The 27,711-nt window shown below is 44.8% G+C and overlaps 1 protein-coding gene across 1 annotated transcript in view; it reads left to right on the top strand.

Moving 5' to 3' along the window:
• CA11 (carbonic anhydrase 11 (inactive)) overlaps window positions 1–27,711 on the top strand; it is a 371,774-nt gene that overhangs the window by 165,315 nt on the left and 178,748 nt on the right. Inside the window, exon 2 of the mRNA XM_088444469.1 lies at window positions 6,822–6,896. Coding sequence (XP_088300595.1) covers window positions 6,822–6,896 — 75 coding nt within the window. The remainder of the gene's footprint in view (window positions 1–6,821; window positions 6,897–27,711) is intronic.

Genomic DNA, 27,711 nt, shown 5'->3' with positions numbered 1-27,711 from the left:
ACCGGCTCAGGACCTACACTGACTAATACCCCTTTTACACCCGGTTATTGCAGGGTTAACCCGGGCAGCTCCTAGGTGTAAAAGGGGTGAGGGTTGGATCGCCGGGTCGAGTGACCCGGCAGTCCAACCCAGGTAAACAGCAGGGTTTAACACAGGCGTAGCCCGTGAAACCCTGCTGTGTGTACGGCAAACTCCGGGTCTTGATGACCTGCAGTGCGCCGCAAGCTGGCCGATTGCAAGCATCCACTTTCACGCCGGAAAAGCCGGGTTTATACCCGACTGCGGTGTGAGCGGCGCCGACTCAGGAATATCCTGAGTCGGCACTGCCTAAATTCCGGGTCTGATCCGGATAGGAACCCTGTTCCAACTCCGGGTCAGACCCGGGATTTAGGTGGAAAAGGGGTATAACAATATTATTATCCAGTTCCGCTGATTACCAAGCACCGGGGATGCTGCAGAGAGTGACCCATACTCCCATATGCTGCTGATTGGCTGCCCCTCCTATTTGTAGCTTCCAGATTCATTCTGCCTCACCGGTTATAGAGTTTCCTCCTACGGCTCGGTCTGGCTGCTCCAGCTATTCTCCGGAATCGTCTACACTCCAGCCGCTGCTTCCGTTCTTCACTCTCCGTCTCCCTCCATGCTGCCTTCCAGGCTTCAGCAGCCTGTTGGTTATCCTGTCCTCCTGGCAGGCTTCTCATCTAGCCAAAATTAATTTTTGATTAAACTGTCCTTTAGTTAATCCTGCCCTTGATCAGTTACTGCCCTCTTTGCTCCAATCCCTGCCTCACATCATACCACTGCTCCTTTTACATGCAGACTTATCCTTGAAAATCATGAAAGTTAACATGTCACTGCCTTCCCAAATAACAAAACACTTCACCAGAGATGCCAAGAGAGGAGGGGGGCCCGATGAGCACTAATTGTTTTTAGAATATATGCAATCATGTTTTGGTATGCTTATTTGTTAAATTTTGTGTTTTATGAAAATAAAAAAAAAATCAAGGAATTATAGCTATCTGTAATTGGCTAAAATCGCTGAGATACCTCCTATTTAGAGAACAACAAAACTTCTAAAACTGTTCTGCAAAATATTCACTCAGCATTTGGCAACAATATTGTGCATGTTTTGAGGCAGAACTTGCCCTTTAGTATTCCCAGTCCTTCTACAACCAAACCACACTGCAGGATGCAATAACTATTGTTGTCCAAGCTCTCTGTTAGGCAGTGATGTGCGGTGAGGTCAATGGCTGGGGATGTACAAATGGAGATGGGTCTGAGTGCTGTCTCACCCCCTACTCACTGTAACTCTCCCCTCAGTACACTAAGCATTAGTGACCATTAATTCTCCTACTTGCATTACTATGTCTTCTCTTGCTGCTGCTGGCTGAGATCTGATCTCTAAACACTGCAGTGCACTTCCTGGTCACATGACACATCCAAGGTGTCCATCAGTGCTCAAGACACACCCCCTATTAGCTCTCTTTCTGTGCAGCTTACTGCCCGTGGTGTGGCCCGTCCCCAGCTCTGCAAGCAGTGCAAGCAAGCAGTGTCTGACTATACAGAAGTGAGGCTGAGCTGTTGCTACCTCATCTTGCATCTCTCTGTCTCCCTGCAGTCCCAAGGAGCTCCACAAAGCTGGTAAGTGTTAACTATAAAAATGATTACAAACAAAGAAGATGTTTATAAGTTATAAATATCTGATTTGTATTATTCTAATAATTTTTACATAAAATCTCAGGAATATGACAGGGGAGGCTCTGACTTCCCTGACTGCATGTCCCTTCTATTAGGGAGGCCAATCCCAGCTCATTTTTTCAATCCCAGGATTCCTGGGACACCAGGGATTAAGTTAATCAATGTCGGCCCACAACAGACAGACTCCAGTGCGGGCGGGCATGGACACGCAAAGTGGCAGTCGCAGGAGGCCTGGGGGCAGCATCTGAGCCAACAGAACTAGTGCTCAGCGTTGACCTTTGGCTGTAGTCAAACCGCGCCAAACCGCATGTTTTAATCCTGAAATTTCCGGTATTGGAGGCACCAATCCCGGGTTTGAAAATCCGCCATTTTTTGCCCTAAATCCTGGGAGACCTTCTGCCAATCCCAATCTTGAGATTGGCTTCCCTACTCTCTATATAAACTACTATCTGAAGTAGCTGGCGTTGCCCGGGTTTAAATCTTCAAGTTATTAAGATTTAATATGTGATGTCATCCAATTTCATCCAGTGGAAGGCCCAGAATTGGCTCCCTGAGTCGAAGTTCTGACAGGCATACTCAGCCGTGAGGTCCGACCGGGACCCCAGACACTCCATTAGAAATCGAAGACTAATTGCCACCCTTCTTTGAAGTTTTCATCCAAATCCATCCAGTGGAGGGCCCAGAACAGGCTCCCCAGGTCAAAGTTCTGCCCAGCATACACCAACAAGAGGACCAACTGGGACCCTAACCCCCCTAAAATCTGGCCAGGATCTAACTGGACCACCTCACATTGGTTTCACCCCAATCGATGCAGGGGTGTGTCTTCAAGTTATTAAGTTTTATGTGATGTTGTCCAAATCCATCCAGTGGAAGGCCCAAAACAGGCTCCCCAGGTCAAAGTTCTGCCTAGCGTACACCAACGGGAGGTCCGACTGGAACCTTAGCCCCCTAGTATATCTTTGGGGATCCAATGTTACCACTCTGTGAAGTTTTTATCCAAATCCATCCAGTGGAAGGCTCAGAACAGGCTCCCCGGGTCCAAATAGGCTCCCTGGGTCAATGTTCTGCCCATCGTACTCCGCCATAAGGTCCAACCTGGACTCCAACCATTCCATTAGGCATCCCAGAACAATTGCCATCCTAGGGTGAATTATTCATCCTAATCCATCCAGTGGAAGGTCCAGAAATGGGTCCCCAGGTCAAGTTCTGCCCAGCATCCCCGGGTCAAAGTTCTACCCAGCGTACACCAACAGAAGGTCCAACCAGGACCTCACCCCCTAGTATGTCTTCTGGGACCCAATGTTACCTCTCTGAATTTTTGTCCAAATCCATCCAGTGGAAGGCTCAGAACAGGATCCTGGGTCAAAGTACTGGCCAGCGTATACCAATGGGAAATCCAACAGGGAACCTAATTGCCCTAAAACCTGGCCAGAATCCAAATGGACAACTTTGCATTAGTTTCATCCAGGGTTGTCTGAATGCATAACCAGACAGACAACAAAAAAACACCAATTAATTTTATATACAAGTTTTGTCACTCTGTCACTTTGTCGCATTCTCGCTATGTGGTCTAATAGTGTACTTTTTTATACTAAATAACTATGTAAGACTTGTCAGCTTTACCTTGAGAGCTGTGGAAGATATTCGCCAACAAACAAACCTTTTCTTTCATATACATCTATATATATATATATATATATATATATCTCTCTCTCTCTCTCTCTCTCTCTCTCTCTCTCTCTATATATATATATATATATATTTTGAGAAGGAAGCCCAAATGCGCATAGAGTTCTCTGTTCATTATTGCCAGTAAGGAGACTTCAAATTAGTGCAGCTGCATGCAGCTCCACGCCACAGAGCAGTAGATTCTGGAAGCAAGCAATAAGGAGAGCGCACTCGTGATTAAAAGATAAAAGAGTAACTTTACTGACATCTATCCACGTACATCAAAGTTAAAAACAAGCGGTATCACCACCAAAGGATCCTCCGGAACTCAACAGTGTGGTAAGTCGATCTCCAGACACCGATCATCCAAAACTAGACCTTGATGCATCCCACAAAAAACAACAATATACATAATCCTCAAATAGGTAGTCGTTATTATTCACTTGATATAACAACATCCAATCACTTAGGAATCACAATGTTTCCTTATTTTACAGGATCACATTATTATCACATATATTTCATATTTTACATCTACAACATTATTAATAACTATTAGAATACAACTATTTATATAATCTCCAAAAAAGATTAATATTTTCATAAGGAGACAAATGGAGGAAAAAAGAGAAAAAGAACAGTTACAGTACATAAAGTCATTATAAAAACAAATTTAAAACAGCATTCTAAAGACATATAGACATATAAATATCAAATATTTCATATATCCAAAGAGCAAATAACCATAAATCTGCTGCGATATTGCAATATTGCACATCTGTAACAGTCGAACCATCCCATATTAGCAACCCAGAAGGGAGAGATCTCCAACAACAACTGAGTTAAATGGAGAAAGTCCCTCCATCACCGACTGTGCCAAAAGGGGACAATATCACAGCCTTCATTTAGACCCTCTGGTGCAAATGTGTTTAGAGTATAAATCCAGAAAGTTTCATGTTTTGACAGGTGACATAAAATATCTTAACCCCTCTTGCCTAGCTCCACTTTCTCAATTGCTTTAAATTTCAAGTTATCTAATTTTGATCCACAACAGACCGCAAAATGTTGCGGAACGCTGTGGTTTGTAACTTTGTTGAAAATATTCCTGGTATGTTCCAGAATCCGTAATTTTAGCTGCCGCTTAGTCTTGCCAACATAGCGTTTACCGCAGCCACACTCAAGTAGATAAATCACATGAGCTAATGCAGCTTAATTTACCCTTTATTTTCCACATTTTGCTATTATCTGAACTAGAAACTGGTTTATTTTCCTTATTGGCATATTTACACACCTTACATTTATTACAAGGATAAAAACCATCCATTTTACCCAGCCAACCTTCATCATTTGATAATTCACTTAGATTAAATAAAATTCGATAACTTGAAATTTAAAGCAATTGACAAAGTGGAGCTAGGCGAGAGGGGTGGAGAGAAAACGTGAAACTTTCTGGATTTTTACTCTAAACACATTTGCACCAGAGGGTCTAAATGAAGGCTGTGATATTGTCCCCTTTTTGCACAGTCGGTGATGGAGGGACTTTCTCGATGTAACTCAGTTGTTGTTGGAGATCTCTCCCTTCTGGGTTGCTAATATGGGATGGTTCGACTGTCACAGATGTGCAATATTGCAATATCGCAGCTGATCTATGGTTATTTGCTCTTTGGATATATGAAATATTTGATATTTATATGTCTATATGTCTTTAGAATGCTGTTTTAAATTTGTTTTTATAATTACTTTATGTAACTGTTCTTTTTCTCTTTTTTCCTCCATTTGTCTCTTTATGAAAATATTAATCTTTTTTGGAGATTATATAAATAGTTGTATTCTAATAGTTATTAATAATGTTGTAGAAGTAAAATATGAAATATAACGATTACCTATTTGAGGATTATGTATATTGTTGTTTTTTGTGGGATGTAAGTTAAAATGTGTTATCAATTGTGTAAGATGTGTTGTATAATGGATATATGTTCGGATCTATAGATAAAACCTCTCTTAATGAGTTAAACAGAGGAATTGTATAATCATTGAAACAATGTGTTTTATCTAATTATCCAATAGTAATTCATGAGTGGGTATATAAAGTATGGTAGTAGGGATTAAGCCACACCCCCTGACGAAGTCATACTGAAGAAACGCGTAGGGCGTGGCTAGTGACACAGACGGAGTGGCGTCAACCGGTGTGCCAGAACCGGGTCTAGTTTTGGATGATCGGTGTCCGGAGATCGACTTACCACACTGTTGAGTTCCGGAGGATCCGTTGGTGGTGATACCGCTTGTTTTTAACTTTGATGTACGTAAATAGATGTCAGTAAAGTTACTGTTTTATCTTTTAATCACGAGTGCACTCTCCTTATTACTTGCTTCCAATATATATATTACTTGCTTCCAATATATATATATAATTTGCGAAGTGCAAATTGACAACAACAGTATACTAATAGAGTTGTAAGGGTAAATGTTTTTGAGTACATAAAGTGTATGCGTAGTTATGAAATATATTGTTATATTTCACACTATGAGTATGAGACTTGGATAACATATGTCATGAAATGTGCACAATGGCAAAAGAATATCACAGTGGAATATATTTACCAAAGATAACTAAGACAAGACAGTGTACAGCTAGATACTAAAGGCACATTATATAACCTACCTGTGTATACCTGACCTGTGGCTGGCCAAAGACACTAAATATATATTAGTATCTGTTTGCACAGTTACTACTATAGCAGTGGTCAGAAAGGTGCAATTACTCTGTATGCTGCCCTACATTGCTTGGCTTAGTTCTTTCACCTCAAAGATGTTCTAATTGGTTGGACTAAATTAAACAAAGTAAAGTGTTCAATGATGTTTTATTTTGGAAACATTGCTCCTTGATCCCTGGGAAGATACAAAATAGCTTCTTATGGTATTCTATATATAATTCTTACTTTTATGTTGTAACTTGTAATATATTTCTTTACTGTTGTGTCTCTAACCTGGAGACATTTAAAATGGCATGTAGTCATTATGTTGGTGCCAGAATGTAGACATGGTGAAAATGTTGAAAGTGAAAAATGTTGACAATATCAACATGAACATACTGGTGATATGGTCATTATGTTGACATTGTTGATATGGTCATTATGTCGACATTGTGAATATCGACAATGACAATGTTGAAAGTACATGTCAGTGTTTAAATTTAGGCATTGGGTTAGGCTTTGGTTAGGGCTTAGAGACACTGTAAAAATGCTATGTTGGCATACTGACTGTTGCCAATTACATGATGACCATGTAGACATTATAACCATGTTGCCATTGTTACTATAGACATGTCAGATATTAGTCAGTATTTATTTTCGCAGTACTTTTGCATTAGAAAGACTTATAACTTATAGTGTTGCTGCCTTATTTTATCATCTACATAGTATCACTGCACTAATTCTGTCTCTGTGTACCTTCAGCACAGTTCAGCCCAGCCAAGACTTATGAAGAGTGGTGGGCATATAAAGAGGCCGTCCAGGGGAGTTTTGTGCCAGGTATGTGTGATGATTCTATAAATATGTTATTAAAATCAATTTTTTATTATATAAAGCATTATTCCAGATATATTATTTACTTATCAATGGTTTTGGAAGATGCATTAAGATTGATACAGTATGCTTATAGGCTGCTTTTATAAAGATCACAAGAGAGCTTTGTCTTGCCATAATACATACTTTAGACTTGAAATTCCAGTTGCCTAGTAATAAAATAGGTGTATAAACAACCAATGCCAATCATTATGATTTCTCTTGTTTAAAAAAAACTCCAACACTTGTCGTGGGAAAATTGCTTGTCTGCCATTTATCTCCAGTCAAGAGAACCACTCAAAAGACAAGTGTTCTACTACCCTATAATTTAGTATACAGTCCATATAGCCTAACTGAATCCCTATTCTCAACAGTGCCACAAACTATCCTCTGCCTGCAGCCATATACTGTAGTACCTCAACCCCAATCCTAAAGTACCTCTTCTTCTCTCACCTGAAACTAATTTTTACCATAGCCAAGATCTGCAGAATACTGATTGAGCCAAGAGTTGTAGAATGCAATGAGAGACATAAGTTGTCATGTCATGATGAAAAGCATTCATCTGCTGTATATATGTCATGTCAGTAAGCTTTCACATTGTGGGTGGTTTATCATATCTCAAATCTATTAACTGGACTTATACAAAAACAAAGCTGATAAACATGAGCTGAATACTGGCTAGTAAGCTCTGTAAGCTGTCTTAATAGTATCACAAGACTATGGTACAGTACATACAGTAGACAGACGACATGTCAGTAAACAGCCATTTTGCGGCCAGAATTACATTAATGTTCTTGAGAACTAGAAATCAATAGCTCAATACTATGTAATTTTTCATTATTATTAGTCAAGCAGTGCCACAGTGATGTCATTTGTTCCAAGCTTTGTAGGCAGCCTACTGTTTCAGCCCATACTTGCCAATGCTCCCAGAAGATCTGGCAGAGTCCCAAATTCGGGGGGCTCTCCGGCCTACCGACAAAGTAAGCCAGTCTATCAGTGCCCATGGTCAGGAAGTCAGATAACTTGATTTGCATTGAAACACATCATCCTAGCCTCACTCCCTACTGTAAAATACAGAAAATGCAGTTTTGAACAGCTGGGGTGGGGCCATGATCATGTGTAGCCATGTCCCCCCACAGTAAAATTACAATAACCGTGACTTTAAATAGCTGGTCCCACCCCCCAGCTGTTTATGCCCTTTATCAGCTTCTCACATATGTTTTGGCATCAAGGCTGCTAATTAGCTTCTGTCTACCAGACAGAAGCTAAAAACCTGGGGCATATATATCTCCTCTTGACAAATTTGACAGTGTTTTTGTCACAAGTATTACATTGTGAACAAATCAGGTAAGTGGCTTTAGCATCTCCAGCTAACAATGCCAAGCGATATATCAGTTATTTTGATACTCCTTGTGTAAAGATAATGTATTTGCTGTTGTTTTCTCCTGGTGTAAATTTGATGCATAAACTACTGTTGCAGAGCCTGACCCATATAGGGCCTGATTCAGAGAAGTACGCTATGACAAAGTTTTCACAGTTGAGCGATTATAAACTGCGCATCCATCTGAGTAATGGGGGTGCCGCCACAAATGCTAGCATGTTGCAATCATTTACAAGATGTGTCGCTGCCTGCTTCTGCAACCCCATACACACAAAACTCGGCTCCGGCGTCTCAGTTCACTCAGCCATTCTGCTCAATTTGGAACACACCCAGCAAGGCAGGCAATCGCACGGCAAGGCATAAACACACCCACTATGTCTTGGCGTGCGTTCACTTTGTTTATGCAGACTCCCACCAGCATGTCTTAAGACGCCCACTTGCGCATGTCATCTCCAGGAAGTGTATGCAACCATCTGTACATCAGGTACCATCGGGAGCATTCGTAGCACTTGAGGTTGACTTTACCCTACCGCCAGCACTGTGAGCACTTCAGTGTAAAACCAGGCAGGTGACGTGTACTATGACGCTGCCTATTAATTATGCACACCTCTGAAACGGCGTTAAGACGCTCTGGCACGCCTGTGTTCGCACCTCCACTCCCCCGTTTCTAGTGGCCAACCCCTGTTACCACCAATAAATGGCCTCTTCTGTCACTCATTAAACTGGGCTGTCTATGCTGGGCAAGCGAACATTTCCCGATCTTTCGCAGTGGTTTGTGCACGTGCACTGCGATGCATACGCATGCGAACAATGCGAACCATCGGAAGCTACGAGCGAAAGCTTCTTATCGTCCAGGTCTGAATCAGACCCAGAGTACAGCGCTCTGTGGGCAGCGCCGCCGCAGACGGTCTCAATGCTGCCCTTACAGCATTGCTCTTACACAGGGCAGGCTCTTCCATTAGGCAGCTTTAGGCAGCTACCTAGGGCGCCGGAATCTGGGGACACCACAGACTCTGCCTATCACAATATTATGGATGTCTCTGAGAGACATAAATCTGGGTGGCAGCTGTAGAACTTCTACACCTCACCTTCTTCTCCTCACCTGAGGGGCTGGAAAGTGGGTATTGGTGGTGGTGGTTTCAGTAGGCTGAGGTTTTGCCTAGGGTGCCGAGAAACCTTGCACTGGCCCTGCCCTTAAAGATGATGCTCCGGGCACTGCTGTAATCACCCACTATCGGCACTGGGTGTAGGCCATGCCCCCTTCATGTGGCGTCATGTGGACAGGGCGTGGCCTGCACCAGGAGCACTAGCTACAGCACTGTATGATGGCTAGGGATACGCTGCTGTTAAATGTCCACTTACCTCTGAACCAATGCAATGTGATACTGCTTATGTGAATTGTAGAGTATCTCTTTTTGCTCAACTATCTTGCACTGCAGTCCAACTGGCTGAGCCAGATAAGCAAATGTGTATAATCACTGTAGAAGGCAAACAGGTAGAGGCTGTGGGCATGATTCAGACCCGTTTGCAAGCGCTGAGCGCTCGCAACCGGGTCGATGGTGGCCCACAGCGCATGCGCACGACGGAGCCGGCTCCGTTGTGCGCATGTGCAAAACCCGGCTAGCGACAGACACTCCGTCACTCCGGGTCTCGCAACAAAGGGGGCGAGCTGTCGATGTGAGTGACAGCTCGCCCCCTTTGGTGGGCAGGCCGGGGGGGTGGCTGCCCAAATGGAGGCATTCCCATGAGAATGCCTGTTGTTTGGGGGCGGCCCCACTGACATCACGAGTGATGTCATTGGAGAGATTTCGGCTCTGTTAGAGCTGAAATCTCTCTGGGGCTTGTGGCCATGAGACCCTACCACAAGGGTCTCATCACAAGCCTGATGGTCGCAATGGTCAAGACCATCACGACCATCATCATGGCCGCTCGCTGTAGCTGTAGGTGGTCAACCACAGCTATGCGAGCGGCCAGGAGGCCGTTCTAAAAATAAAAAAAACAGCCCTGATCCAGAGCGAGTGCTCTGTCAGAGCGACCGGGTCTGAATCAGGCCCTCTGTTAGATTATTTTAACCTGATAACTCTTGTAAAAGCAGAGTTGGTGAACCTCTCAAAATATCAGGGAAAAACCGTTGGTGTAACCTGTTGTATAGATGGAGATACTCTGTATCATAACAATGCTGAAGTGAACATAGAAACACAGGGCCTGATTCAGACCCGCTCGGGAGCCCTATGCGCTCGCAAGCAGGTCGATTGTAGAACAGTGCGCATGCGAATGACAGAGCCGGCTCCGTTGTGCGTATGCCCGAGACCCGGATAGAGACGGGCAAACCGTCGCTCCGGGTCTCGTACCAAAGGGGGAGTGCTGTCGATGTTCAGTGACAGCACGCCCCCATTGGTGGGCGGGCTGGGGCGTGGCTGCCCAGACAGAGGCATTCCCATGGGAACGCCTACCGTTTGGGGCCGGCCCCACTGACATCACAAGTGATGTCAGTGGGAGTGCTTTCGGCTCTGTTTGAGCCGAAAGTACTCTTGGGCTTGCAGCAACGAGACCCTACCACAAGGGTCTCATCGCAAGCCCGATGGTCGCGATGGTCTTGACCATCGCGTCCATCATCATGGCCGCTTGCTATAGCTGTGGGTGGTCACCCACAGCTATGCGAGCGGCCAGGAGGCCATTCTGAAAAACCAGAGGGCCGGCCCTGATTCAGAGCGAGCGCTCTGTCAGAGCGTCCGGCTCTGAATCAGGCCCACAGTGTGGTCCCACTGTAGTCACTGTAGGATTAGTTCCTACTTTGATGTATGATGCTATAGTGGGGGGAGATTTTTCCCACTTCTGGAAGCTACAAGGAAAACCCAATTTATTACAGATCCGTTTGTTAATGTTACTGATACAGTGGTAGTTGAAATGTTTCCAGACTCTGAAGTGTTCCCTTTTCCAAGCATGATTAGGGAGTCAGATAATGACGAGAGCAGCAGTTAAGCTCAGAATGATGTACCTCCTACTGATGTAGAAAATGTTGTTTAACCTGATGAGTGTATGCCTGGTCTTGAACAAAGAATATATATGTTTTCCTCAGAACAGTTAATAGACCCTACTCGGGTAAAGTCTAGAGAGAATGTAAAAGTGGTTGATGGAAACCCAGTAGAGGCTGATAGTAGGTTACCCTAACATGGCAGTACATCAAGACTTTTATCAAATGTGCAAAAAGAGAGAACAGAGGGAACAGAGGGAACAATTAATAGATGTTGGACCTGGCTCATGATCACATAACTGCAGGACATTTAACGGTAGATAAAGTATATGAGATAATTTTGCAGCAGTCTTTCTTGCCAGGAGTCCATAAAGACGTACCTGACTACTATGCTTCCTGCCCTGAGTTACTTTATACTTGCTGGGATATCTGGCATTGCCCGGGTTGAAGACTGGACCCTGAAGGACACTTGCAGCCTTTATTTATTTTTATTGTCCTTGACTATAGCCCCATTCCATTGATGAATGAAAACAGTGGCGTAACTACCGTGGATGCAAGGGGTGCCATGGTGCATGAGCTGCCTCTGTGGCCCACTGCTCCCCCTGCACCCAGTCACGCACACAAGGTGGGATGGTCCAGTCAGATTACAGCTGGTGCACTAGTAGGCAGACATGGAAGAATGCGTCGCCGGTCATGAGACAATCAGAGCTCATGGACCGGCAACCAATCAGCAGTGGCGACTCTTGATTGGCTGCCGGTCCATGAGCTCTGATTGGCTCGTGACCGGCACCAGATTCAAATTGCGCTGATGCTGTCTGTCCATGTCTTCCGCTGCCACCAGCTGTAATTAGCTGGTGGCCTGGCCCCAAATCCACACCTGCTAGCTGCTGATGGGAAGCGAGAGGCTGCTGGAGGGACAAGGGTTGGTGAGTTGCTGGAGGGGGCATAATGTGTAAGGGGCATTACTGTGTGGCATAATGTTATAAGGTACATTACTGAGTGGCATAATGTATAAGGGGCACTACCATTGTGTGGAATAATGTGTTCTATGGGGCACTACTACTATGTGGCATAATCTGTAAATGCATTACTGTGTGGTATAATGTATAAGGGACATTACTGTGTAGTTTAAGGGGCATTACTGTGTGGCATAATGTTTAAGGGGCACTACTGTTGTGTGGCATGTGTATAAGTGGTACTAATGTGTGGCATAACTTGAATGGGCTCTGTGTGGCATAACATGGATGGGCTCTGTTTGGGATGGGCCGCAATTTTATCGCTGCTAAGAAAATAGTAATAAAAACCAACATATTCCAGGGACTGATTGCTCCGGTGATGTCCACTGGGGTTCCGGTCAGCAGGTCCCCAGGCTCCTGCACTGTGACCCTGGTCAGCTGCTGCATAAAACAGCTGACCAGATTCATAGTGCAGGAGCCGGGAGACCAACTGACCGGAGTCCCAGAGGACATCACTGGAACACCGATCACCAGAGGTAAGTGTAAGCTAAGCGGGGAAGGGGTGCGATAGTCGGTAGCGGCCCATGTATTTTCCAAAAAATACAGGGAGAGGTGTGTGGACAGGATTCGCAGAGACAGAGCTTTATCGCAAGTTTTGTCCCTGCAAGGGATTTTTGATGAATCCCTGTGATATTTCCTAAAACCGCAATGCGCAATGCTAATTTAGTCAGAAATATCACACTACAACTGCATTTTAAATGCAGACTCTAGTAAATAGGGCGCAACTATGAGGTTAAAATGATACTTTTGTAGCTTTCACACAGGTTTTTGGCAGACTGCCTATTTTCTCTGGAGCCAGCCCTGGAACCTGTGTAATTTAAGAGTGTCCCCCCAACAGACAGACAGACAGACAGATGCGCTTTCTCACTTATTATATAGACTAGCTGGGATACCCAGTGTTGCTCGGGTTGTAGACTGGACCCTGAAGTACACCTGCAGCCTTTATTTGTTCACATTGTGCTCGCTAATAACCCTATTCCATTGATCCTGAAAAGGACCCCACTATTTTCTACAATGCTGTTTGCTATCTACCGTGGGTGCAAGGGGTGTGGCTGCGATGGTGCCTGAGCTGCCTCTGTGGCCTGCCACTCCCCCTGCACCCAGTCATGCACACAAGGTGGGCCGGTCCAGTCAGGTTCGTCAAGGGGTGCCCAGGTGTTAACGCTGTTGATTTGGTGTCAGCAGTCATGGGGAGAAAGCAAAGCCAGTTATGAGGCAATCACAGCTCACAGACCAGCAGCCAATCAGCAGTGGCAGCTGCTGTTTGGCTGCTGGTCCATGAGCTCTTTTTGGCCCGCAACCAGTGCCAGATTGAAATTGTGCCAGCGCTGTCTGTCCCGGTCTGCCACAGCCAGCTGACAGTCTGGCCCCAAATCCACACTGCTGGCTGCTGATGGCACACAGGGGGAGGCAAGGGGCTGCTGGAGGGACACAGGGAGGTGAGAAGCTGGGGGCATGATGTGTAAGGGGCACTACTATAGTGTGGAATAATGTACTATATGGGGCACTACTACTATGTGGCATAATCTGTAAAGGGTATAATGTGGTATAATGTGTAAGGGGCACTGTTGTGTAGTGTAAGGTGCATTACTGTGTGGCATAATGTATAAGGGGCACTAGCACTGCTTGGTATAATGTGTATAAGGTGTACTACTATGTGGTATAACCTGAATGGACTCTGTGTGGCATAACCTGAATGGGGTCTGTGTGGCATAACATAAATGGGCTCTTTGTGGGGGCAAATGAATGTGTTTTTACCGTTGGGAAAAAAAATCTTGCTATATGGCCCACAAAGTTCTTGTTACGCTCTTGCATGCAAACACAGAGGCTCTGGATTTAATATGAACTTGCAAGAGTCATCAAGTTTGCTCAGACGGAGGTTAAAAGGATACTTTTTTTGCATTCCCACAGGTTTTTGGCAGACTGCCAATTTTCTCTGGAGCCAGCCCTGGAACCTGTGTAATTTAAGAGTGTCCTCATTTTCAAAGATTGTGTGACAGTGTTTGGCCCTGATGAACTTCAATCCTAGGCAAAAACTTATTCCTGGTCAAACTACAACACCATGCCAAACTTGGTGGAGTTAGGTCCAAAACTGTGGCCATGCATAAAGGACAAAACAGATGGACACGCTTTCTTATTATATAGATATACTGTAGCGCACATATATTCTGCAATGGTTAACAGAGAATATTTGCCCATTCGCATCAGTCCCTGCCCCAGTGGAGCTTACCAGATACCTGAAAGCAATACCATTGCATAATACATCCACAAAGACAATTGCTAGGGAACTAGTGCATGTCTTTAGCAGAGTGGGAATAGCTAAGGAAATCCTGACTGTTCAGGGTACCCCATTTAGGTAAAAAATCATGAAAGAGTTGTGCCGCCTGTTTTAGGTTACTAAGGTAAGGACCTTTTTTGTATCACCCTCAGGGCCTGATTCAGACCCAGTCACTGGCAAGCGATCGCTCTTTGCTGGCGATGTTTGCTAATGTGGCCATGCGTGTACATCGCAGTGCGCGTGCGCGAACTAGCACGAGCGATCAGGATGCGCTCGCTCACCCTGCAAAGTGGAATGAGTGATAGGAGAGGCCGTTTGTGGGTGGTAACAGGGGCAGGCGACTGAAAACGGGGGAGTGGAGTTGTGACCGCAGGCGTGCCTGAGCATCTTAATGCCGTTTCAGAGGCGTGCATAATTAACAGGCAGCGTCATAGTACACATCACCTGGTTGAATTATACACTGAAGTGCTCGCAGTGCTTGTGGTAGGATACAGTCAACCGCAAGCGCTGCGGTCAGTTCCGATGGACCCCGATGTACCGATGGTTGCATACACTTCCTGGAGATGACGTGCGCAAGTGGGCGTCTTAAGACAGGCTGGCGGGCGTCTGCATACACAAAGCGATCGCTCGCCAAGACATAGTGGGCCTGCTTATGCCTTGCCGTGAGATCGCCTGCCTTGACGTCACTTAGCTGAATTTGCATACGCTGGGAGTGAGCATCCACATCTAGCAACCGGGTCTGAATTAGGCCCTCAGACTGATATTTTAGTGGAGGGGTTTATCAAAACTTTAAAGAATATACTAGAGAAAGTGGTGGACAAAGATGGGAAAGTTTGGGATTATTTGTCACCCTATTTAGTGCCAGCCAATATAGACGTTCCACAATTCTCCATGGGGTGTTCACTTTTTGATTTGCTGTATGGGAAACACACAAGAGGATTGCTGAATATTGCAAAATAGTCATGGGAGGTGCAATCCAGTCCTTATAAAACAATTATTGAGCTTTTTTTTTTTTTCTCAGATGAAGTATATAATAGCTGCAGTGGTGCTGATAGTGAGAGAGCACTTTGAATAGTCCCAACAGGCACACCAAAGGGTGTGCAATTGTAATGTCAAAATTCACACCTTTACACTACATGGTGATATGGAACATACAGTATCCGGTTATTTACATACTGTACATGGTGTTCAAAGGTGCAATTTCCATAAAACCATATAGTAATAGTAAATCAGCATTCAGCCTTTATCTGTTCTATTCTACTTGGAAATCAAATGTTTGGTTGCTATGGCTTTGGGCAAATTTGCACCTTTGGTCCATGTTAGAAAAGTTGAAAAACAAAACATAAATAACATTTAAATGATCAGTCCAAACTTATAAATACAGAACCTGGCACCTTTTGTATTACACTCACTGAGGATGCGTGTAATGAACGCCTTAAACTACAATTTTATCTCAGGATATCACAGGCACACGTCTACATAGTGCAAGCACATGATTAGTGGCTCACTAAATTCTCGGCACACGAATTGCTAAACCCTGTCTTATACTGCATGAGGAAAGCCAATGATTTACTAAAACAATATGCATGCTGTAGATAGTATAGGAACACTAAGCATACAGTATAGTTGTATATATGTGTATAATAGGTAGACAAATTTTTAAACTTTATCTTTGTGCATTTGGAAAGGATAAGACAAACTCCTATATGATTTTCGTTAATATTTAATGAAAGCTCTCAGTTCAGCCCCTCCCCCCTCTTTGCCAGTATGGTGACAAGAAGTCATTAGCAATGCGCATTTCAACTAGTGAGTGGGTGACTCTGGAAAGAAACAAACACAATTAGAGATAGAATTTGTACACGGACAAAGGCATGTATATACAAAAATGTACATTTTCAAAAGTGTAAACTCTTAGACCATACAGAGTTATTGATAAAAAATAGTCAGTACAGACACATCAACATAACACATTTTACCCATGAGACAATTGTCTGGTCCAATATTTTCCACTGGCTCATCCTGAAGCTTTACAGTGTTCTGCAACACAAGCAATTTCAACCTGCCTTACATAATGTAATGCCGACTCTGTTGGGATGCCTCCTGTTACAATACCGACAACGGCATCCCGATGGCTGGTGTCCAGACAGGTGTCGGGTAAGTATACTTACACTCCCCCTTCTCCCCCTAACCCTCCCTTATTGTAGCCTAATCCTAACCCTCCCCACCACGCAACCTAACCCTCCCCGTTAGTGCCTAAACGTAAGTCTCCCCCCTTCTTGCCTAAACCTAACCCTCCCCCCTTAGTGCCTAACCCTAACCTTCCCCCAGTGGTGCCTGACCCTAACCCTCCACCCTAGTGGTGCCTAACCCTAACCCCCCCCCAAACCAAATGCTAACCCTGCTAACTTACCTAAACCTAACCCCCCCCCCTCCACCCCACAGCTAACACTAAGGGCGCTCCGGCTTACCTTCGTTCGGGCTGGCGTCCTCCAGGATTCCAGCGTCAGGATTAAGATAGGCGTTGGTATTTCAACGCCTATCTTAAATCCCTTTTCAGAATTCCATCGTCGGGATTGAGACCTACTACATCCCTTCCCTACATTATAATAATCTCCTCAAAAAACTTAATACCACAATGTAATCGCCTCACGCACATTTCTTCTGATTGATCTCAGTAATAGAGTTTAATGGTGTGACCAGGTTCCAGTCCCTTTGCAGGCTACCTGTCCCCCCCCACACACACACCCCCATCGTGGCTAACATGTGCTTGCCGCAATTTTTATAAGGAACCTTTGGAGTGAATTTCAAATTGATTATCAGTACCAGGCACTATGTATTGAGTTATGTGTGTGCCCCTGCAGTAGCTGTGTCATAGCTTATGGTTAAAGTTCCGGCACTGAGGGGAGTCACTTTGGTAGTTTAACCCCTCGTGCTACATGGAGGCATGGACCAGGTGCACCACAACACTGAATGAAGAACGAACGCTGTGGCGCTCAGCAGCAGGACAGGACCTGATCTCTGTGCCAGATACTGGCTGCAGGATCGGGAGCTCCTATGCTGCGGACCAGGAGAGTAGCTTGTGGCACCCTCCCATCACTGCAAGAGTTAAGCTCCAGTGCTAGGCACTGGGGCTTGTGGATGGAAATAGGGAATGTAACAAATATATATTTTAAAATAGATTTTTCTCTAAGCCTGGGTGTGTAAAGCCTGGTGTAGTCATGAAGTATTTATATATATCACAATATGCTTAAATGTATTTAAAAGTGATAGGTTGAATGTATATTACCTAAATTGCACTTGCCTCTTCTCTGATGGTCTAGTTGGGATGTGAAACCTTCTCGTGGCTGCTGGTTTCCCCATCCCTCCTCCCAGGGAACCAGAATGTCCTCACAGGCAACTTCCTACATCAGAGTGGCATGAGACGATACAGGAGGAGCTGTCTAGCACAACCAGCTGATTGTTTTGCTGGAGCTCCAAGGAGCTCACAGTGGCCAGGAGATAGCTGCCTATGCATCTTGTCATCCAGCTTCTGGAGCCTAACTTCAACCAGAGAAGGTGATAAGGTCCCCCAGAAGAATCCTGGAAGTAAGTTTTGAAGGAAGCTACTCTCCCTCCAGAATTGACAGCACTAGGGTGTGTTTACCTGTCCAGGTGGCCATAGGCACAGCAGAGTGACCACTCCCCACTGTCCATTAGGGACAATGTTACATGTGTGCATGCACAGTGCATGCACTTAGCTTGTTTGGATAAGGGGACCAGGGTGGGTTTACCCTCTTGGGTATTGTGTGTTTGAACCAGATAAAAAGAGGGCTTGCAAGCTCTGAATGTGTATATCCTCTGAACATCAAGAATTGTACTTTTGTGATATCTGTATGCTGTGATTGCCCCAAGCACCTTAAGCAGGGGGACTTGTATTTTTAAAGATGTTAAGCAATAAACATCTTGCCTTAAGATGCCTGCATCTGTTTGTATCCTGTGACCACCAGAATAGTACAAAATGCTATTCCATTCTCCAGCTTTTCTGGATTGACCCCAGTGTCTCCAAGCTGTCTCTGCCAGCTATCCAGTGCAGGCAAGTCCAGAGTGAGGGGTGGGAATTAGCAGACACTACCCAAGAACTGTTGCAGCAGCATGTCCACATATATACAGAAGTAGGCAGTTCCAGGTGCCAGCGGTAAGAGCCTAGAGGAGGTGGTTCCAGGTCCATGAAAGGAGCCTGAGTGGAACAATCCGTTCCAGCTGCCGATGTACGTGTCTGCTGGTGGCATCTAGTAACCTGCCCACTGCGCAGTGGGTTGAGTCAGTAACAGGTGGTTACTGATGGTGAGAGGGAATCCCTAAGAGTGGTGAAGTTAGCCTACTCAAGTTACTCAGGGACGAGCACCACCTCTATTCTATAAATCACAAAAATCTGTGATTGCCTGAGTGAGGTCATCTGATCTTAATAGGGTTGGGTGACAAGTAGCCTATTTTGTAGATTTTAGGCGACTATGCACAATAAATGCTCATCAAAAATCGAGAACACCAAAAGTTGTCCCTTCCTTTGTCTATTAATTGCCTGAGATTATATAAAAAATTGCAAAGTTACATAACTTGAGATTAAGTTTTCTTAATGTGATTATTCTCACGAGATTTAAAGGGGGAGACTGAAAACATTCTCATAGTTCTAGCTTTACAATTCTATTCCATAAGGATACAAAGATTGACATATAAACTCACAGATAATTGATTTATAAAGTACATAAGCTTATCGTAAACCACTTTAGCATTTACTATGCATTAATTACAAACTATTAACGTTTATGCTTTGGGTAATGTGGCATCAGTTTATTATGGACAAGATGGATTGTTTATTAATTAAACATTGAGGAACTGATGTAGAGTAGTTTGGCTGTAGATGCTCCTGCACTGCATGCACAGATCTAAATACATATAGTCATTTGTATGCAGAGTGGTGCTTATCTCAGACTAATCCTATCCATACATTTGTTTTCATACCTATCCTTCTTGTCATCATCAGCTTGCACCAACACCATGGGCATAACTACCATAGGTGCAAGGGGTTCAGCTGCTATGGGGCCCAGAGCTGAGGTGGGGCCCATTTTCAAAGTTACATGTGTTATATAAATTTTTCACCATTGGGTGGTACATAGGGGCGCTTACAAATTGAATCTATGGAGCCTTCAAATACCTAGTATCTCCCCTGACCAGCACTATACTAGGTGCTAAGAATACATCTGAATACAGATGTGTTTATGCTCTGCCCGAATGTACATGGCACACAGGGCCTGATTCAGACCCGCTCGTGAGCGCACAGTGCTCGCAAGCGGGTCGATGGTCCCCCACTGCGCATGTGCACGCCAGAGTTGGCTCTGGCATGCGCATGCGTGAGACCCGGCCAGCGACTGGTGCTCCGTCGCTACGGGTCTCGCACCAAAGCGGGGCAGCTGTTGATTATGATTGACAGCTTGCCCTGTTTTGGAGGCAGGCAGGGGGGGTGGCTGGCTAAATGGAGGCGTTCCCGAAGGAACGCCTGCCGTTTGGGGGCGGCCCCACTGACATCACGAGTGATGTCACTGGGTGAGCTTCCGGCTCTATTAGAGCCGAAAGCTCACTGGGGCTTGCAGGAACGAGACCCTACCACAAGGGTCTCGTCGCAAGCCCCGATGGTCGCGATGGTCGTGACCATTGCGACCATCACCTGGCCTCTTGCTAAAGCTGTGGGTGGTCACCCACAGCTTAGTGAGCGGCCAGGAGGCCGTCTTTAAAAAATAACAGGGACGTCCTGATTCAGAGTGAACGCTCTCAAAGAGCGTCCGGCTCTGAATCAGGCCCACAGTTCTGTTGATATGCCTTTTCTGAACTTTGCCTGCGTGAGAACGCCCTATTACAACCAAATACTGAAATGTGTATGATTTTGCAACACCCATACTTGCGTACACTCAGTTCTGGGGCATGCACAATGCAAAAACATGCACGATACACTCTGCGAATGGGCATACAATCCTTTCTGCATAGGCACCTGTAATACCCAAAGGGTTATTTGAGTTTAATTTACAGACTATGGGGCACTAGACTTTTTGATGCCCTGTGCCAGAAAGAGCATTGGCGCCCCCCCTATTTTTCAAATAGGGACATACAGCACCCGAAAAAGGGGCATGGCCTTATGGGGAAGGGCCAGGAAGGAGATAGGGGAGGCCAGGAGATGCTGGGGATAAAATAAGAGGAAGCTACAAGTGAGAATGATAATAAACAGAAAATTGACAGGCCCAAACAGTGCCCCCTGTCCTGCGGTGCCCTGTGCCATGGCACAGGTCGCACTAACCTAGTTACAGCCCTGCTTATACATATTCATAACGACTTTAAGGGGGGCATTTGCAAAAAATAATTATACAAATAAAAAAATAGATTTTGCCCTTAGCAAGTAATCAGGTTTTCTTTCATTTTCTAAACAGCAGATTAATGGAATCTGGTTGCTATGGGCAACAGAAACTTGACTCCCTATGCACCATTTTGCATCAGTATCCCATGGTGTCTCTTAATACTACCCAGAGTGTCTGCATTTTCTTTACCTCTAACATCTACAAGCTTTTAACATGAAGGGGCCCATGCATCAACAAATATTTTTGGGATATCCCCCAAAAACACAATTTTTGGGGCAACACTCAAGCATTAAGTACCATCCAGTTTTTGACTGCAAAAGGTTTCTTTGGGGGCTGCTTAACTGGCAAATTTTCCAAGCTCTGGAATGTGTAGCATTAGCCATTGTAGCCTATAGGCTACACTCCATAAGCGTTACCTTGAGAGGGATCTGCAGGATTTCTCCCCGTCAATTGCCCCTCGCACATGTGTGGTCAACAGACCATGCATGCACAATGGAGCGACGCTGTACCGAAGGAAAAGCAAAGTGACCACATTAGTGCTCACTTCACTTCTAACACATCATAGGGATGGGCTCCTATGGAAGCCACTGTCCCAGCATGTGATTCTTAATACATTCAGGAGATATTTATATCTTATCTTATTGTTATGATAAAAAATGATAAAACTATCCAACACTTAATAAATATGAACTCTAAAATGTTTGTGATTACAAAAATACATTGAAAAACTATTGCCTAAATTGTAAGCACTTCTATTGAAGTCCTTATGTACTATGCTGCCCTATGCTTGTACTGTATCTGTACATCAGTTGAGCATTTCCCATTAGTCATGTGAGATGGGATGCGGTCATAATACTGATAGTCAGGATGCCTGCACTTAGAATGCCAGCGCCGGAATCCTGACACCTGTCAGCAGGGTTGGACTGACCCACAGGGGTACAGGGGAAATCCCTCGTGGGCCTCACTGCCAGTGGGCCCATCACTCACTTCTACGTGTCAAGTTCAAGACTTCAAATGATAGATTTTTACTCTATTAGAGCGATGCCATTTACCTGGTGGAACAGGAGCACTGATCAACATGGGGGCTTGGTTCCATTCTATAGAAACTACACCAAGATTGGTTAGCAAGTGTCTGTAGTGGCTGGCCACACACCCTCTGGTGGATGAACTCAATGCTTAATCATGGGCTCCTACCACTTCATTCCCCCTGTGGGCACGTTATGCTCCAGTCCGACAATGCATCTCAGAATCCTGGCAGCGGCATCCCGACCACCTGCATCCCGACAGTAAGTACTGGGGTTAGGGGATAGGCACTAGAGGGAGGGTTAGGCACTAAGGGTGTAGGGTTAGGTTTAGGGTGTACAGAGGGGGAGGTTAAGTTTAGGTACTAGCGGGGAGGTTAGGTTTAGGCAGCAGGGTGGAAGGTTTAGGGGTAAGGGAGAGGGGGAGGGTTAGGATACTGACCGATACGTACCCTGTCAGGATGCTGGTGTCGGGATTCTGACCGCCGGGATCCCGAGCACTGACATCCTGTACCCAACCCATGTGAGACACGTGCCTAGGGGCAGCACTTGTTGAGGTGCAGCACATGGAGGCATGTTTCCTTACTGTCAGTCCGAAATTACCAGTAACTACAAAATATTTCCACTCTAACGCACTGTACACCATCTTGAGTGCATTGTGAACAGGTAGGATATGGGCAGCGTGCTCCATAACTTGTCCTACTTAGTAAATATGTATAAATAATAAAAAAAAAATGTCATAGCTCATGGCTTGTTTTATTATTAGGTTACATTATACTAAACTACCAGTCGCCAAAATGAGAGTTTATAATTCAAACAATGAAAATAATAGAATTGGACTGAAAGGATTGCTGTTACTGTTATGCCTAGGGGATCCCTAACCCCTAAATCCACCCCTGCTTTACACAAAATCTATAAGAGCATACATAAAAATGTGTAAAGACTATCCTATTGTTATTATTTCCTCTGTATGAGGGTATGTCTATGATATGTAAAAGTAAATCTGTGCCATGGGACATCAGATCCAGATACTTAAAGCAGACCCAGACAGAAATTATCATATGATAGGGATAGGTACCACATTCCAGATCCCCTGGTACACTAACAGGACTTACAGACATCTGCTCCCAAACAAATTTCACTTTTTACAAAGCTCCCAAGCTAACAGGGATAGAACTTTCAACGTATCTTATATTCTGTGTCTCAACAAAGAGCTTGCGAAATCCTTCTGCCAATAACTGTCAGATTTCAGCGGGTTAATGCACACTCCTGGGTGTTCGTTATTGTTACAGCTTTGGCTTATTTCTCTTGCTGTGCTTCCCCCCACAGATGTTCCTACTCTACACACTCACACAGCCTGTTAAAGATTTATAGGGCTCCTCGACCTGTGGGAAATTACTCCAGATTTCTCTCAAATCAATGCTGAGTGTCCCCTCTCTGTCTCTCTCATTCCTCCTCACCTCCCTCCCCATCTGTCTATCTTTATGTTTAATAGGAACTGAGATGTAATTTTTTACAGCTCTGTTTGATGTAAAGAGGCTGCAATGTGTCTTCGGGTGGATTGGGCAGGCAAGGAGAGGGGGGAGATGCTAAGATGGAATGAAAGGGAAAGAGAGGGGAATATGAATTGGGAGGGAGACACATACTGAAAGGTACAAGGTGGAATGAAACTTCAGCACAGACTATGGAAAAGAGAAAAACATTGCATAAAATTGTGGAAGATGTAGAGGAAATTAAAAATGAAGAGAGACAAGAAAACAAAGGAGAGAATTCTGACACGTAGCCGGGAAAGGGAATGGTAAAGAGAAGAGTCAAAATAAATGTTTAACTGAGACAGTGGTGGTGTAAATTGGAGGTCTATTCACTAAGCCTTGGAGAGAGATAAATTGGAGAGAGAGAAAGTACCGACCTATCAGCTCCTAACTGTCACTTTACAGGCTGTGTTTGAAAAATGATAGTTAAGAGCTGATTGGTTGGTATTTCTCTCTCCACTTTATCTGTCTCCAAGGCATAGTGAATAGATCCATGAGTTGAGATAATAGGAAGAATAGGGAGAATAAAGAGCTGAACGCAAGGTGGCCATAATTGCTCCTGCATTGCGGGCATGGCTATAAATGTGATCTTCACCCCACCTGCAGTTATATACATTAATGCGGTATACCCTCCCTCTGTCCTTATGCTTGGTTTGGTAGTCATCATCATCAGTTCACACAAGGGACCTCATTCAGAGTCGGTCGAAGCGGCCACACGGTCGTACGGGAAAAGGGGCCGGATATGCAAATGATGCACTCGCATGTTGCATCCCTAAGATCGGATCGGCAGCTGGCCGACCAAGGGGAGGAAGCAGCCGGAAGACAAAAAAATACGCCCCCTTCTCATACGCATTACACGTCATCTCTGGGCATATAAGGATTAATCGAGACCATCGGGAACCATCGGAACTGGTCGTAGAGCTTAAGGTTGACCATACCCTCTCTTAAGCTCTACGACCATGTCAGTGTAAAAACCTCCCATGTCACGTTTGCCATGACACTACTTTGTTAATTATGCACTCCCATAAAATGCCGTTCGCATAATTAGGTACTCCTGCGTTCGGATCTCCACTCCCCCGTTTTCAAGCAACTTCCCCTGCCGATCTGGCTGTGTTCAAAGAGAGAAATTTCTGATCGTAGCGGCTAGTTTGCGCACGCGCATTGCGAACTTTACGCATGCGCAGTTTAGCGAACATCGGTGGCATACGACCATGCTGCCGCTTCGACCGACTCTGAATGAGGTCCAATATGTGGTGCAAATTATATATAATACCCCTTTTCCAATATAAACCCAACTCCAACCCAGGACATTGACCACAGACTGAGCACGGGTCGGAGCTGGATTTTAGCCCTATTACACTTGCGGCTCTAGCTTTGTTATTCCCAAGTCCAGTCATTCACACCGGTTCTTCCGACGTTACAGTGGACGCTTGGAGATAATGTCATCTCCAAGTGATACTGAAGGCATCCAATCGGTTTATTTGAGGCATGACCCGGTCATCATGATCCGGCTGGATCTGTTTACACTGTACCATTACCTGGTCTTTCACAGGTGCGGCCTTGGTAGCGACCGCGGTCAGATTCCCGGGTCACTGGGCCCAGATTCTTTTTCAACGGCTCTTTTCCACTGAGCTGCAACCCGGGTAGACCTGGCAATGACCTGGGTTATTACGGCAGAAGAGGTGTGCGGAGCTGTGGATGTGGATGGAGCTATTTCGAGGCAGGGGGACGGAGGGCTGGACCTATTGGAGGCACAGATAATTTGTTCGTAAGTATGGTTATATAACTTGCTCTGCTGACATTTCTATTTGCATGTTTTTAACTCCATATATCTAGGCACAAGATGTTTTATATATACACACTTTACATATTTATATATATATATATATATATATATATATACACACACACACACACACACACATGTCCCATTAAGGCTGCTTAGACATGATCTGAAAATTCACAAAACCTATTGATTTTCTGCCACTCAAACTACAAAAAGCAATGAAATTATGATTATTAATGGATATGTTCTTTGCGCAATACAGATATGGTATGCCATCACACCCTGTGGTTAACTGCAGATTCAGCAATCTCACAGAATGAGATTGCTGTCACTCACAAAATGGTGGAGCTGCTAACCTACTGAGGCTGCGCAACAAGTTGAAAAGTCCTACAATGGCGCATTCTTGAGGTAATAGTTTAAAAACTATAACTTTCTAATTTACCTGAACCCCAAAAGCATGTACCCTGGCACAATAGCTACCTAATAAAACAAACCCCAAGTCTAAATTCCACCCCTACCCTGAGTTATACCTTCCAAAAAAAACCCCATAGACTACAGCAGAAAAGTGCTCCTAATTGAGAATGTCAGGAAAAAGTGACAGTTGGAGCTTTAGATTACTCCCATGTCCTCATTTTTTGTTTCTGCCCTGAAATTTGGCATGCAGCACTCAGTGACGGTTCGAACAGGCCATACCAAATTTCAGATCTGGACCTCTAAAAGCTTTTGAGGTGTAGCCCCTTGAACACCCTGACCCCCCCCCCCTCCGGAATTCTCTATGGAGAAATCCGTTATTTTAGATGCAGCCTCAATATAAGGGCTGTGCCCTTATAATATACATATTTCTACATATAAACAGGACATGCACACTTTAACAAACCAATCATTTCAGCGCCAGGGTCTGCCACACGACTGTGGCTGAAATGATTGGTTCGTTTGGGCCCCCACAAAACAAGCTGGCAATTAATCTGTCCCTGCACAAACTGGCTCTACGGAGGCAAGATGTCGTCCTCATCCTCCTCATCCACCGATTCCTCACCCTCTTCAGTGTTGTGTACATCCTCATCCTCACAGAGTATTAATTAGTCCCTGCTGGAATCCACAACCACAGGTCCCTCTGTACGTTCTGGAGGCTGGTCTTCCTGGAAGAGTTGATAATTCATTTTATGAACATCATCTTCTCCACATTTTGTGGAAGCAACCTCCTACGCCTTTCGCTGACAAGGTTCCCGGCTGCACTAAACACTCTTTTGGAGTACACACTGGAGGGGGGGCAACTCAGATAAAATAGAGCCAGTTTGTACAGGGACCTCCAAATTACTTCTTTTTCCTGCCAGTACAGGTACGGACTGTCTGACATGCCTACTTGGATGCTGTCACCGATGTAATCCTTTAACAGACAGATGCACGCTTGTCGCTGCTGCTTTAAGGATGCAGGTGCGGCTACAGCCCACACATTTCACAAAGACAGAAAAAAAAAGAATTTTTTTATTGTTTGTGGAGCGCACTTTGAGGGTTACACCACCCTTTAACAGACAGACGCACGCTTGTCGCTGCTGCTTTGAGGACAGTATCATATGCAGTGACAGTAGACTTGTCAGAAATTGTTGGCACGTCCTTCAGTCCGGACCAGATGTCCAAACCGGCCCTTGACTTATGACACAGGCGCACGCTTGGCACTACTTTGTTGATGCATGTGCGGCTACTGCGCACACAATTCACAAACACAGAAAATATTTTTTTATTTGGTTTGGAGTGTACTTTGGGGGTTACAGCACCCTTTAACGGTTAAGCCAGCCGGCCCTTTACTTATGACACAGGCGCACGCTTGGCACTACTTTGTTGATGCACATGCGGCTACTGCGCACACAATTCACAAACACAGAAAATATTTTTTTATTTGGTTTGGACTGGAGTGTACTTTGGGGGTTACAGCACCCTTTAACGGTCAAGCCAGCCGGCCCTTTACTTATGACACAGGCGCACGCTTGGCACTACTTTGTTGATGCACGTGCGGCTACTGCGCACACAATTCACAAACACAGAAAATATTTTTTTATTTGGTTTGGACTGGAGTGTTCTTTGGGGGTTACAGCACCCTTTAACGGTCAAGCCAGCCGGCCCTTTACTTATGACACAGGCGCACGCTTGGCACTACTTTGTTGATGCACGTGCGGCTACTGCGCACACAATTCACAAACACAGAAAATATTTTTTTATTTGGTTTGGACTGGAGTGTTCTTTGGGGGTTACAGCACCCTTTAACGGTCAAGCCAGCCAGCCCTTTACTTATGACACAGGCGCACGCTTGGCACTACTTTGTTGATGCACGTGCGGCTACTGTGCACACAATTCACAAACACAGAAAATATTTTGTTATTTGGTTTGGAGTGTACTTTGGGGGTTACAGCAC

The sequence above is a fragment of the Taudactylus pleione genome, unplaced genomic scaffold (assembly GCF_031769625.1).
Source record: "Taudactylus pleione unplaced genomic scaffold, aTauple2 ptg000366l, whole genome shotgun sequence".
In the NCBI taxonomy this organism is placed as follows: domain Eukaryota; kingdom Metazoa; phylum Chordata; class Amphibia; order Anura; family Myobatrachidae; genus Taudactylus; species Taudactylus pleione.
The sequence above is the reverse complement of the archived record's forward strand: the minus strand, read 5'-3'. Positions and strand labels throughout refer to the sequence as shown.